We start from the raw sequence: 12281 nt of genomic DNA on the forward strand, positions 1-12281 counted from the left end.
TATATAAAATTCAATCATACATCTATTCTTCTCTGCTATTTTTGCAGTTTTTCATTGTATACCTCACCGAGCAATTTGGAAGATAATTCCATTCGCCCAGGAATATTAGAATGCCACTGCGCGTATCTCTACATCTTACTTTAAAATCAAGTGAATCATCTATAGATCTTTTACATCTTGTCTAATTATTCTGTAAATGCAACTATTTCATTCATTTTAGTTTGGAATTTACCTTGCTCACCAGCTTGGTCGGCTACTCCGTCGTCTTCAGCTCCGTTTGTAGAATTCGTGCCTGCTTGTACGGGTTGGTCTTGCCGATTCAAACAAGGAAATCCCATGAAAAACAATCAAACATTGTCCTGAATACAAAGGCATCTCTGAGAGTTCTCTTTTTTGGCGTTTTGAGTCGACTAATGTTTAATTGAGAGCATTGTCCATGGAAGTAAGAGCAATGATATTTTCAAGATCAGGGCTATAAGTATGCACTTGCGTTGGAATTAGGCGACTGGCTGGTCCTTTTCTCAGAGAGTTCTGGATATTTAGTCATAATTGCAGGCTGCGATATCGTTTAGGCATATACATACCACGGTCATGAAAAGGAAAAAGAACACCACTAAATGAAACGGAACTGCTTTAATTCCTACCTATTGATGGCCGCATAAATACCCTACTTCTATTTCGGTAGACGTTTTTAAACGTGTCACCACAAATATCAGGCGCCGTGCCAACCCGTGTTAGAACATTTGTGGAGCCTAACGCTTTGTAAAACTGCAATCTGAAAAAAAAAAATAGCTGGCACTCACTAAAAGTAACGATAAATGACGGTTGTCATAGAATTAGTATAATCGTCTTACCTTGAAATCTCTTCATCCGTGTTTAGCTGATGGAAATTATGTTTGAGCATATCAGCAATATGCGCGGTGGTCGAATTGTTACTGAACGTTATCTCTTTCACACGGCCACCCGACTCTAGTGATGCAAAGTCGGCCGCTCGCGGAACGCGCAACTGATCGGCCCAGCGTAGCAAGATGAAAGTGCGTTTCATAGTTCGCGCACGCCTGGCATTACCACTCGCCATGTTTATACTCCAGTGACTACTCTCGTAAGATTGAAGATATGGATAAATGATGTGCTGGTCAGTGCCACAGTAGATTTTGACACCTCCACCAGAAAAGGAGAGTGACACATATGTTACAAAAGGGCGTGGTTACTGAGAAAGCTTGCTAGAGAGATTTCTCACCTTCTGCGCCGAGGCATTGTTTTAAATGGCTTTGTATTAGGATGAAAAAATAAATAAATAAATAAATAAATAAATAAAAAGAATCATTGGCGCGAAGCTTTGTGCGCTTTCCAAATACATAACTGGACCTTTATTAACTTGATGAAAGTGCATTTATGTCGTTTTTAGTCCACGTGCAATTAACTTGAAAATTGCCAGGGAAGCGATAATGGGCGGAACAGACCCGCGTCAAATAAGATGGAAGGTGGTATATGCGATTGAAGTTTTAGATTGTCCAGCAGAACTTCTATCTGCAGTTCGGGTTTCGTTTTGTATTGACTAAAATATGCGCATATCGGTATCAACAGACACTTGCTTGCTCCCATGGGTGGTTCATGTTTTGCACTTTAGTACCCGTCTGTTAATCAAAAAGAGCCAATAGATACCTAGGTAATTTAGTATTATCAACTGAGTTGATAACGTGAATTGGCCACCGTAAAGAGTTTAAAAGCTGACGTTTTGAGCGTTAGTCTTTCGTCAGAGCGATCAATCGTTAATCGTTTTGGACTCAGTTGATAACATTTAATTACCCTATTATACTTTCCCACCGACGCAGCACCTCTAGTGAGGAAACCGAGTTATGTATTCGACAATCGAGTTTTGTAAACTTTCTGTTCTTAGTTTGTTTTTTCTATTGATAACCTCTTTGACTTCGCCAGTTTTCAAGTTCAGAAAAATATGCTTAAATAATGTTGATGTAACAATTGTTTGATTAAGGTAGATCCTTTCAAACTTTTACGAGGATCATTCGCTTTGGCTTTGACGCGAGGGAATTGTGGTCAAAATTAATGCGAAAGATGCAAAGAATGTTTATGACAGAAACAATAAACTGAAAAAGAAAAAAAATCTCACTTCTTGTAACTTTAATAAGTGCCGCACACTGTAGAGTTGATGCCGCCTTTTACAGTTACAAAGCACTGTTAATTTTGCTCTCACCTTTTTCCCTTCTTCTTCTTATGAAAGCTTTCTGTGCCTTACGAAAGTTCAAGAGTTTGCAAAAAAACTGAGGGAATACGTATCACAACGAAAACATGTGCGTAATTGTCCACCACACCAACAAAAAGCTGTAATCCCATGGGTGAACTCTAGATGAGGGCTTCACTTGTATGTGTAATTCCTTTTGCGGTGGAGAAAAAAAATCCCAAATCATTTTATTAAGAGCCAAATTTCAAGTTACTGGAAAAAAAAATTTAACAACAAGACATGGATCTCCTTCAAGTTAGTAATCTTGCTAACGGTCCGACTATCGAACTGATCCAGTGGCTACAACTTGAATATCTGATCGCAAACCCGCTGAGATGCTTACCGTGCAACCAGCCCATGGAACTGAATGAACGCAATTACGACCATGTTGATGGCTACATTTGGTACGCACCTCTTGTGTTTGTTTTAACTTGTGAAGTGGACCAGTCTACACAATTAATCTAAAGACCGTTAGGTTGTAAATTTCAAACATTTTCCAAATTCAATCGTACGCGGCTCTACCCACACAGTAGCGTTGAGTCCGCCTATCTCTACTTCTGAGGCATCGTAAAATGGAGAAATATGAAGTCATAAAGCAAGTGTACAATGAAAAATTCCAGGTCGTTACTATGAGAAACAGCAGATTGTTGCATTCGTCAGAATTAACGGCTTAAGTAGTTGTGACAACACTCTCTCGTGCTTACACACCTTTCTTGCTTCTATTCCTTTCTTTAGGCGTTGTGCAACTTGTAGACGGAAAAGATCTCTACGCACTGGAAGCTTTTTTAAAGAGTTTCCCAGAATTCCTCTTGGAAAACTCGTCGTCCTTATGTACCTTTGGAGCCATCGTGAACTGCGCTCTACGGTTGCGAGGATGCTGTCTTTGACCAGAAACACCGTTGGAAATGTATACGCCGTCATGAGGCATTATTGCGGCAGAGACCTCGAAGATCAACCAGTTACTCCGTTTGGAGGACGCGTTTTCGTTGTTAAGAGCGACGAAAGCCAGTTCAGACACAAGTCCAAGGTGCGTGTTTTGTTTTCGATGAATACAGAAATACACCCCCAGTAGAAACTTTAAACAATGTTGATGAAGCCCGATAACCTTGTTAGGGGCTAGGTTGTCCAGGAAACTATACCTATGACAAATTAAGTAACTAAAAGGTGGGGTAAGGTAAGGTAACGCCTTTATCTGAAAAGGGTAAACACGTGACAGTTATAATAAAACCGATAAACTTGTGGCCCTCTATAAAATACAAAATCAAAATTAATATTAAAATAATTCTTCATCGTCATTATAGAAAGATAAAAATTATTACTAGACAAAATTTGTGAAGCAAGCAAAAATGGTGTTTAAAAACTATCTAGACTCTTATTTAGTCAATTAGAAATCTTAACTATTTAAAATCTATTAAGTATCTAAAACAAGTTATTTTGAAAAAATAACAAGTTATACGTGCCTCGATACAAAATAGAATCCAGTTAATAAGTATGAGTAATTATAAGGGACGGACCATTATTTTTCTGGAGGGGGTGTATGAGAAATGTTCTTCCGCAAACACTTTTTTTTAAACATATACGTCTCCGCAAACATATTTTTTAAACATATACGTCTCTGCAATTATTTTTTTAAAAATATACGTCTCCGCTCCGTAAACATTTTTTTTCCAACATCATCTTCGTGCAAACAATTTTTTTCCATTTTTTAACTGCCACAGTAGAATCTCATTTCTTCAAGAAATATTTAGCTATTTTCAGATTTGTTATTTGCTTAAAACAGAGTGACCACTTTTTAGTGCCCAAAGTGTGTCAATTTTTATTCTAATGCCTCAATTTGTTATTTTGTTTTTCATTTCAGTTTTAGTAGAAATAATTTTTAATGTCTTACCTTACTTCTCTCCAAACATTTTTTTTAACCCTATCACGTTTACAAACAATTTATTTTCTCTTTTCAGACCCTGAAAACAATTTTTTTTAACATTTCTCATGATCATACCTGCCCTTCAGAAAAAAAATGGTCCGTATGCTGGTATAGAATAACCGTTCAAAATTACAACGCTGCGTTTTTGAATTAGAAAGAAATGAATAAAAAGATTCTTCACATTCTACACATTTTACCTTTCGTAAAATGATCTTTGAGAAGGAGAAAAGCAACGGCGGAAAAAAGACAGCTCAAAAGTTTTACCTTTTCATCTTAATCATCTGACATGAAAAAAAAAAGCCTGGAAACAAATGCTGTTCCAGAAAGTTTTACCAACGGTTTTGGTACGATAGTTTATAAAAGAAATATAACCCTTTCCGGCTTGCTGGTATGTCGCCTGATAAAGTTCCTGTCTGAGGTATTGTCCTCAAAATTGTCACATTCGCCCTCGAAGCTTCGCTTTTCGGTCAAATTTTTCATTTTTCGAACACTCTTTCAGCCAAGGACATTGTCAGTCCACATACCCGCGGCCTGATGGGATTTATTCACTAAATATGTAAATATACATATGTTTGTATCTGACTCTTTTTCCAGTATCAAAGAGGGCGTCGTGCAGGTAACGGACCTTGTTGGGTATTTGGCGTTATATCCACCGAGCACATACCCTGCAGGGGATATTTTCAAGTAGTGCAACGAAGAGATCGGGCAACTCTGTGCCAAATCCTACAGAGAGTACTCCTACCTGGCTCCGAGGTCCACACTGACGATTGGGCCGCCTACAGAAACTTGCATCGCCACGTTCCCAACGTGACGGTGCATAGAAGCGTGGTCCACCAAGACAACTTCGTTGATCCCCTGACTGGAGTCCACACTCAGGAGGCAGAGTCAGCTTGGGCACGGCTAAAATACCACATAAAGAGAGAAAAGGGAGTTAGAAGAGAGGACATCCCCGCTTTCCTCCATGAGCAGATGTGGCGAGATTGGAGAGGAGGAGCAGACGTGTTCCGCAGTCTTAGAGTTTTAATATCTAAATATCACCCACTGTAACAAAACGTGCATTTGCGTGTGCCAATGATGGTAAACATTGCGCTAATTTTGTCTTTTTCTCGTTCAAAGTTCTATTTTGTAACCCGTCAGATACTAAATTAGTTTGTAAACTTGCGGAGACGATAATTTTCCTCTCTAACATCATTAAACATAAATCGCTTCTCCAAATTCGGGTGTGACGATTTATTGTACCAGCCAATTACCTCATATCTGTCTACGTTTCAGAGAGCGAGTTTCAGCAATGAATCTCTATATGTCAATAATGTAATGTTTCTTGAAACTTTGACGAAAAAACATTACACGACGGACCAAGTACAAATGACTGGTAGAATGTGTGGGTCAGCGAAGTCGCTTTGAGTTTCTTGCATATAGATTAAACAAAAGGGAGACTTCTCAGAAACTTGCAAGGAAAAAAATTATGACAGCCTGTTGTGAAGTATGCGAGCTTTTTGGACTTTAATTTCAAGGAAACATATTTGAAAGTGCGACGGCTCTCTTCCATCAAAAAGTGACTTTTTTGAAAATTGCGAAACAATTTTGAGCTACTCATATTGAAAAAAAAAAATTTTTTGAGGACCGAAGATTCAATTTCGCGAAATCTTTTGTTGCCTTAAATGCTCCCTGGCATGCTCCTAGTCCTCCAATAGAACGCCTCTCAAGCGAGCGCTCCTTTCGACGTGGACGAGTTTAATAGACTCATAAACTCTTTCGTGAAAAGCTTATTGTCTTAGGGTATAGAGGCGAAACGTTTGAAAAGAAAGCTTATTTTAAAGTTACATTCACAATGAAACAACAACAACATACTCAAGCACGTCGCCTGAACAGCATTATTTCCGTTGAGTCGACCTCAGCGATATTTCAAAGGAATTTTTACGTGAAATTCGGCAGGTACCGCGACCTTTCCCATACATGGTTGTTTCAGGAGGTTGTTCCTTGACCGTAAATCAACTTAACGTATGTGTTTAATTTTTTCATGTTACATTTCTATTCTTTTTTTCTAATTTTACATTACTTGTCCGTTGGGTCGATGGCCAAGGTCTCTGACCAGTGTGGCCACTCCCTATGAGGTCACTGCGCCGCAACAACTCAACACGGACTTGTTTAAAGTCCTGCCTGCATTTTTCTTTTCTCTTTCGTTTTTTTGTTTTTGTTTGTTTGTTTGTTTTGTGATACGCGAAGAAATAATTGTAACCTAATGCATGTATTAGATCTTTCCCTATCTCTCTTCTTTGTATCATTGGCATGACTAACGATGTCGCTCGTGGTTGAAATCACCATCCAATCACAGCGTTCAAAATAAAAAGGCGCGAAACGCCCTGTTCACGAATTTGCAGGCGGCAAGTAGGACCAATAAGCTGAGAGCGATCAGTGGCGATCTTGTAGAAGAACGAAATGTGAACATAAAATCTGTCACTTAAAATGTTGAAAAAAAAAAGTCAGCGTTAGCAATCGTTTCTCACATCTATATTTTTGCTCCATATTGAAACAAATTATTCCCTTCCTTTCCTATGGCTTCCCCTTCGACAAAGTTGCGCGTGAGTAAAAGTGGTGACCTTAAATTAAACGTGCACAAGCAAAGGTAATCACGGAATATCACGAAAAAGAAATTGTCGTGATCTTTAACAAAATTCTCACAGTTAGCAATAATAGGGAAAAAAACAGGCTAACAGGCGTCCGGATCTAGCGAAATGTTGTGAGGACATTCACCAAGGTTTGGCCGACTTTCACACATTGGGTGTTAGTACTCGTGTGGTCTTTAAGTCGCGATCGCTTTCTTTTTTTCTAACAAAAATGCCTTCATTCGTACTAAAATGCCCTATTCATTAAACCATTTCCGGTGTTTTGATTAGGCATCCATGGAAAGGAGACCTGTTGCATTGTCATTCAGCGTAGGCAGAACCTCAGAACAGATTGTTAAGTGTGCGCTCCGTAAGTCAAGGTTCAATCAGAAAATCAAGCATGTCGTCTTCACAAGACTATTTTGATTTTATCGACCTTACCGGTTTCCCACAGGAATTTTTATGTGAGATTTGGTATGTATCGCGAACTTTTCAAGTCATGGTTGTCTCATGGTTATTCCTAATTTATTTTTATTCATGTTGCAGTACTTGTCCAATGGTCGATGCTAAAATATGTCACCCGTGTGGTCATTCTGTTTGCGGTCACTGCGCCGAACGAATGGTGGAAAATGGGGCACGTAACTGCCATATTTGCAGGCAGCCAAGAATAAGTTTCTGTAGAAACTTGTTTGCGGCTAAAATGATGCAAGGCATGACAGCCAAGTGCCTGAGTTGTGAGAGGGATGTGCCCCTCGAGGATATCAGGCAGCATGTTATCCACGACTGCCAAGAAATCGAGCAGCGCTGTGGCTTGTGCTCAGCCAAGTTTAAGCGGGGAGATGCGTTACAGCACAAGTCAGTCTGCCCAGAAGAAGAGATATGGTGTGCCTGTGGGCAACAACTCCTCCGTAAAGAGAGACCTCTACACTTGAAAGCGGATTGTGATTATGTCGACGTGTCCTGCCCTCTGGGGTGTACTTCCACCATGAAAAGGTCAGATAGTAATGCTCAATGTAATAAATGTTCAAAACGGGTCAAAGTTTATTCGTAAAGCTTTACTAGTTGAACAAGGTAACAGATAAACTGGTCAAGCGATCAAACTTGAGCTTAAAAATTCTGAGCACTACAGGAGATACCAAGGCTCTAACGCTCTTCAGTGATGGTTCGGACAAATTATTTCGACAGATGGACAGGATTCATACTTTGCAAACTTTTGCGAGAATCTGTTGATCTTCTTGTAGAATACTGTTGTCGAGTCCATTTTCAAGTGTGACCCTAGTTTTGCAATCGGAACAAGATTGTAATTTTCATCTGAGCACGATAACTTTGGACTAAACGGAATAGTTTTGAGACATTTGCACAAACTGATTTTGAGAAATTCGCACTTAAGTCTTGACGGATGACGCCTATAATATCATTGGCAATTTCATTTTTTATTATAGTTTTTTTGGCATGTTGAAAGTCTTCACGGCCAGGTGATTCTGGTACTTGGTCTCGTCATTTCCATTGCATTTACATAAATTTATCAGTAGTGGGCCTCGCTCGTGCAAAATGTTTCTCCTGAAAGCTCGCGCTTTGTCATTGTCATGGATGTTCTGCAGAACATACTTCAGAGCTTTTGCCAAGTGCGACGTATGCCTCACTGAATTTCATTTAAAACTCGACGCGCACGTTTCAGGCGTTCAATCCGTTGGGCTGAACGCAAAACAATTTAGGGTTTTAGAGGGGCTGAATGAGGAACACTTTTAAAACCTTTTTTCATTTAAAATCTTTTCGATCATGTAACAATTAGCTTTTTTCTTCCGGTAGTGGTTTTGGGTGTCAATTAAACGCCACGTCAACGAATTACACAAAACAACCATGATATCGGCATATTTATAACTTCGCCTCTATCGTGAATGTCAACTGTGGCTTACTTACTTGCTCCTGTGTTTCAAACTCGACAAAGCGACGAGTACAGCGGTAATTATTTTCTTTCTAAAATTTGTAACTAACTAAACGTGATACGCTTGACAGGAAGATCGATCTGCCACATCTTCTCTACGTGCGTTTCTCATTGAATTTTGGTTGAAAGCAACCCTCAGTTATAAAATGTCTGCCAGATGTCCGTTTGCCGGTCTAGTTACAATAGCTTTTTTTAATTAAGTGTTTCTTTCTTTAGTTTTTAACGAGATTCTGTACGGTCGAAATTAATTAGTATGGGGTTGGCTGACTCTAACTGAAATTCTCTCCTTTCAAACGCAGATATTTGATTCCAGCCCACATGGCTACATGTGGAAAAGCAATGAACGCGTGCCAGGTATCTGGCTGTCACACTTATCTTCGCAGGGAAGAAATTGCGGCACATGACAGCTGCTCCACTTCCCGCCATCTCGTTCTAATGGAGCAGGAAAGGTCAAGAACTTTGTGGGAAGTAGTCATGGTAAGTTTAGATGCTTTTTATTATTCTAACCCAAACCGTCAAACCCGGACTCAACAATGGAGTTTTATTAAGCACAATTACGACGCTTTGATTTGTTTTCCGGATGTAACCTTATTGAATTTATTTCCTTCGCAGAATCGTCTCCTTGTCGTACCAATTAGAGGGGAAGAAAAAGCAATATCACCTGGAGGATTCCGGACATGCACGGCTCATTGGGGTCACCAATTTTCTCAAAGTTTAATAGAAAATGGAAATTGCTATTGGACAAGGACAGGAAGAATCTTCAGGTCCACTTCGTCCAAGGGGTGGATCCCATTTCACTGCTAGCAAGGTAACTGTTTTGAATTAGAATTTTACAATTGGGGAAATATGTGGATTTGGATGAAGATCGAAAGTGAAAACATGTAATAAATTTTTCCTTCCAAAATTTACAGAGTGCTAAGTGAAACGGAATAATCTCCTGTGTAAACCGTGTAACCATCCTCGAATAGGCACTACAATGAAATGTATTCCTAACTTGTCAGATGGCTGAAAAATAATTATTTTACTCAGTACAAGATAGAGTGAAACTTGAAAATTAGGTTAAAGCGCCTAAGAACCGAGTCATGGAATGTCTTGAAAACCGTGTGATAAAATCTCTAACAACCAAGGTTTCTAATGTTTCGGTGAACCGGGATATCCAATTGCTTACAAACAAAGGTTTGAACTACGAAAAACCGAAAAAAAAGAAAAAAACCCGAACTAAAAGAGATCATAAAAAGCTGACCCATGGCTCATAAAACCTTTTAGGAGAAACTTGGTTATGTTGTGTCTTGGAAACTAGTTAATCGCAATACCCTAAAAAAATCCTAGGTCACTGGATGCCTCATAACGCATAGCGGTACAGTTGTTCAACGTTCCAAAAAGTAATGAATTAAAGTAAATATTGTTTTCTTTCTTCAACAGCTTCGCTGTCGTTACTGCTGAACAGAAAATCGAGGCTTATATGGAGATTGCTCCCTGGAGGATTCATCTTAAAGAGGGCGACCACTTTGTTGTTTCCTTGACCGGAGGAAAATCGGTGGAGGCAATCACCATAAAAATGGAAATAGTGAAGCCACATGTCGGTAATAGGCGTTAATTAAGGCAGTTGCGGGAACCGGCATTATTCTACTTTTTGCTATTCGCTTGATTATACTTGTAAATAAAAAAAAACCAATAATGTTGCTGTTTATTCACGGGGCCAAATCTTTTGTACATTTATGTTTTGTTCTAGTAATTCATCAATAAATTTTGATGAACATGTTTACTTTTGCCTTTGAGTGATTAATCAGTTTGAGTTATTTTAGCCTGTTTCAGGCTCTAACTCACTGGGCGGGCGAGCGATGAACTACTGTTGCGGGTGCATGAACCCGCAATTTCGTTCTTTTGCTCATTTCCATTAACCGAGAGCCTTGCAGAGGTTAGAGTTATTTAGCTCCCTCTCGCTTTGACTAAAGAGCTTTTTGTGTTTTATCGCCACCCATGAACTGTTGCAATCTTAATTCCAACGACAATCTTTCAGCTGTTCTGTCCCTGCCAACTTACATCCAGAACCCTTTACATTTGGCATTTTAAGAGTAATTCCAAACTCGTGCATCTGAAGGACTTTTTGTAGTCGTGCATTCAACCAGACGCTTCTCAAATCATGCATTGTTACGAACAGTCTACGGTCGTGCACTTTAGAGCACTAAAACTGTCGCATTTTACGAACGCTTAATGGTCCCATTTTTGAGAACACTCACGGTCGCATTTTACAAAAACATAACGGGTGCACTTTTGGCAAATTTTTAAGAAAACTTTACAGTCACATTTTACGAATTCTAATCAATCGCATTTCATAAACACTTAAACGGGCGCATTTTACGAACACTCAACTAGCAAATTTTACGAACACTTAATGGGCACATTTTACGAACACGTAATAGTCGCAAATTAACAAACATACGAAATTTTAACGGGCGCTTTTTATGAACAATCAACAGTTGCATTTTAATCGCTTTTTACGAACATTTAAAAATCACTTTTTACGAACATTTAAAGATCGCTTTTCACGAAAATTTAACAGACGCATTTAACAGATAAGACCCAGTTAACAGTCACATTTTACGAACATTTCACAGCTGCATTTACGAACATTTAACGGTCGTATTTTTACGAACATTAACACCAACATTTTACGAACATTTAGTCGCATTTTACGAACATTTAACGTATTTTACGAACATTTAAGAGTCGCATTTTACGAACTTTAACGGTCGTATTTTACGAACATTTAGTCGGCATTTTACAAACATGTAACGTATTTTTACGAAACATTTAAGAGTTCGCATTTTACGAACATTTCAACGGTCGCATTCTTATGAACATTTAGAGTCGCATTTTACGAACATTTAGAGGCGGGCAGTTTACGAAAATTTAAGAGTCGCATTTACGAACATGTCAACAGCTGGCATTTTACGAAACCTTTAACGGTAGTATTTTACGAAACATTAAAGAGTCGCATTTACCGAACTTTTAACCGTCGCATTTAGAAAATAATATAACGGGCGTATTTTTACGAACATTTAACACCAAACATTTTACGAACATTTTAGTCGCATTTTACGAACATTTAAGAGTCGCATTTTACGAACATTTAACGGTCCGTTATTTTACGAACATTTAGTCGCATGTTACAAAACTTTAAGAGTCGCATTTTACGAACATTTTTAAGAGTAGCATTTTACGAACATTTAAAACGGTCGCATTTATACGAACATTTAGTCGCATTTTACGAGCATTTAACGTATTTTGTACGAACATTAAACAGTCGCATTTTACTAGCATTTAACAGTCGCACTTTTACGAACATTAAATCAGCCCGCCTTTTACGAACATTTAACAGTTCGCATTTTACGAACTGTTAACCGGGTGCTTTTACAAACTTAAAGGTCGTACATTTAAAAACCTTTATGACCTAAAGGCTATTTCATGTGACCTTAATTACATAGGGGGTTTACGAGTACTTGTTTTTGATAAGCTGTTTTGTCGTAAAGTAAATGGCTCTGTTACATAGCGCCTTCGGCCCAG

The 12281-nt window shown here is 38.7% G+C and overlaps 2 protein-coding genes across 2 annotated transcripts; both read left to right on the forward strand.

Annotated features, from left to right (window-relative positions):
* Nucleotides 1-3116: 3116 nt before the first annotated feature.
* LOC131796979 (uncharacterized) lies at nt 3117-5210 on the forward strand. Its single transcript, XM_059114595.2, has 2 exons — nt 3117-3269; nt 4758-5210. The coding sequence occupies exons 1-2, from the start codon at nt 3117-3119 to the stop codon at nt 5208-5210; spliced, it is 606 nt and encodes a 201-aa protein (XP_058970578.2).
* Nucleotides 5211-7169: 1959 nt separating this feature from the next.
* LOC136280672 (TNF receptor-associated factor 4-like) lies at nt 7170-10311 on the forward strand. Its single transcript, XM_066166312.1, has 5 exons — nt 7170-7243; nt 7316-7762; nt 9014-9191; nt 9428-9522; nt 10137-10311. Exons 1-5 carry the CDS (start codon nt 7170-7172, stop codon nt 10309-10311), a joined length of 969 nt encoding a protein of 322 aa, XP_066022409.1.
* The last annotated feature ends 1970 nt before the right edge of the window (nt 10312-12281 follow it).

This window comes from Pocillopora verrucosa, chromosome 5, assembly GCF_036669915.1.
Source record: "Pocillopora verrucosa isolate sample1 chromosome 5, ASM3666991v2, whole genome shotgun sequence".
In the NCBI taxonomy this organism is placed as follows: domain Eukaryota; kingdom Metazoa; phylum Cnidaria; class Anthozoa; order Scleractinia; family Pocilloporidae; genus Pocillopora; species Pocillopora verrucosa.

Bases quoted from the DNA above. Each gene is read 5' to 3' on its own strand.
- LOC136280672 (XM_066166312.1), top strand. From the start codon at position 7,170: ATGTCGTCTTCACAAGACTATTTTGATTTTATCGACCTTACCGGTTTC. The intron at 7,244-7,315 runs GTATGTATCGCG...TTCATGTTGCAG, and splicing joins GAATTTTTATGTGAGATTTG to TACTTGTCCAATGGTCGATG. The intron at 9,192-9,427 runs GTAAGTTTAGAT...ATTTTCTCAAAG, and splicing joins CTTTGTGGGAAGTAGTCATG to TTTAATAGAAAATGGAAATT.
- LOC131796979 (XM_059114595.2), top strand. From the start codon at position 3,117: ATGCTGTCTTTGACCAGAAACACCGTTGGAAATGTATACGCCGTCATG. The intron at 3,270-4,757 runs GTGCGTGTTTTG...CTCTTTTTCCAG, and splicing joins AGTTCAGACACAAGTCCAAG to TATCAAAGAGGGCGTCGTGC.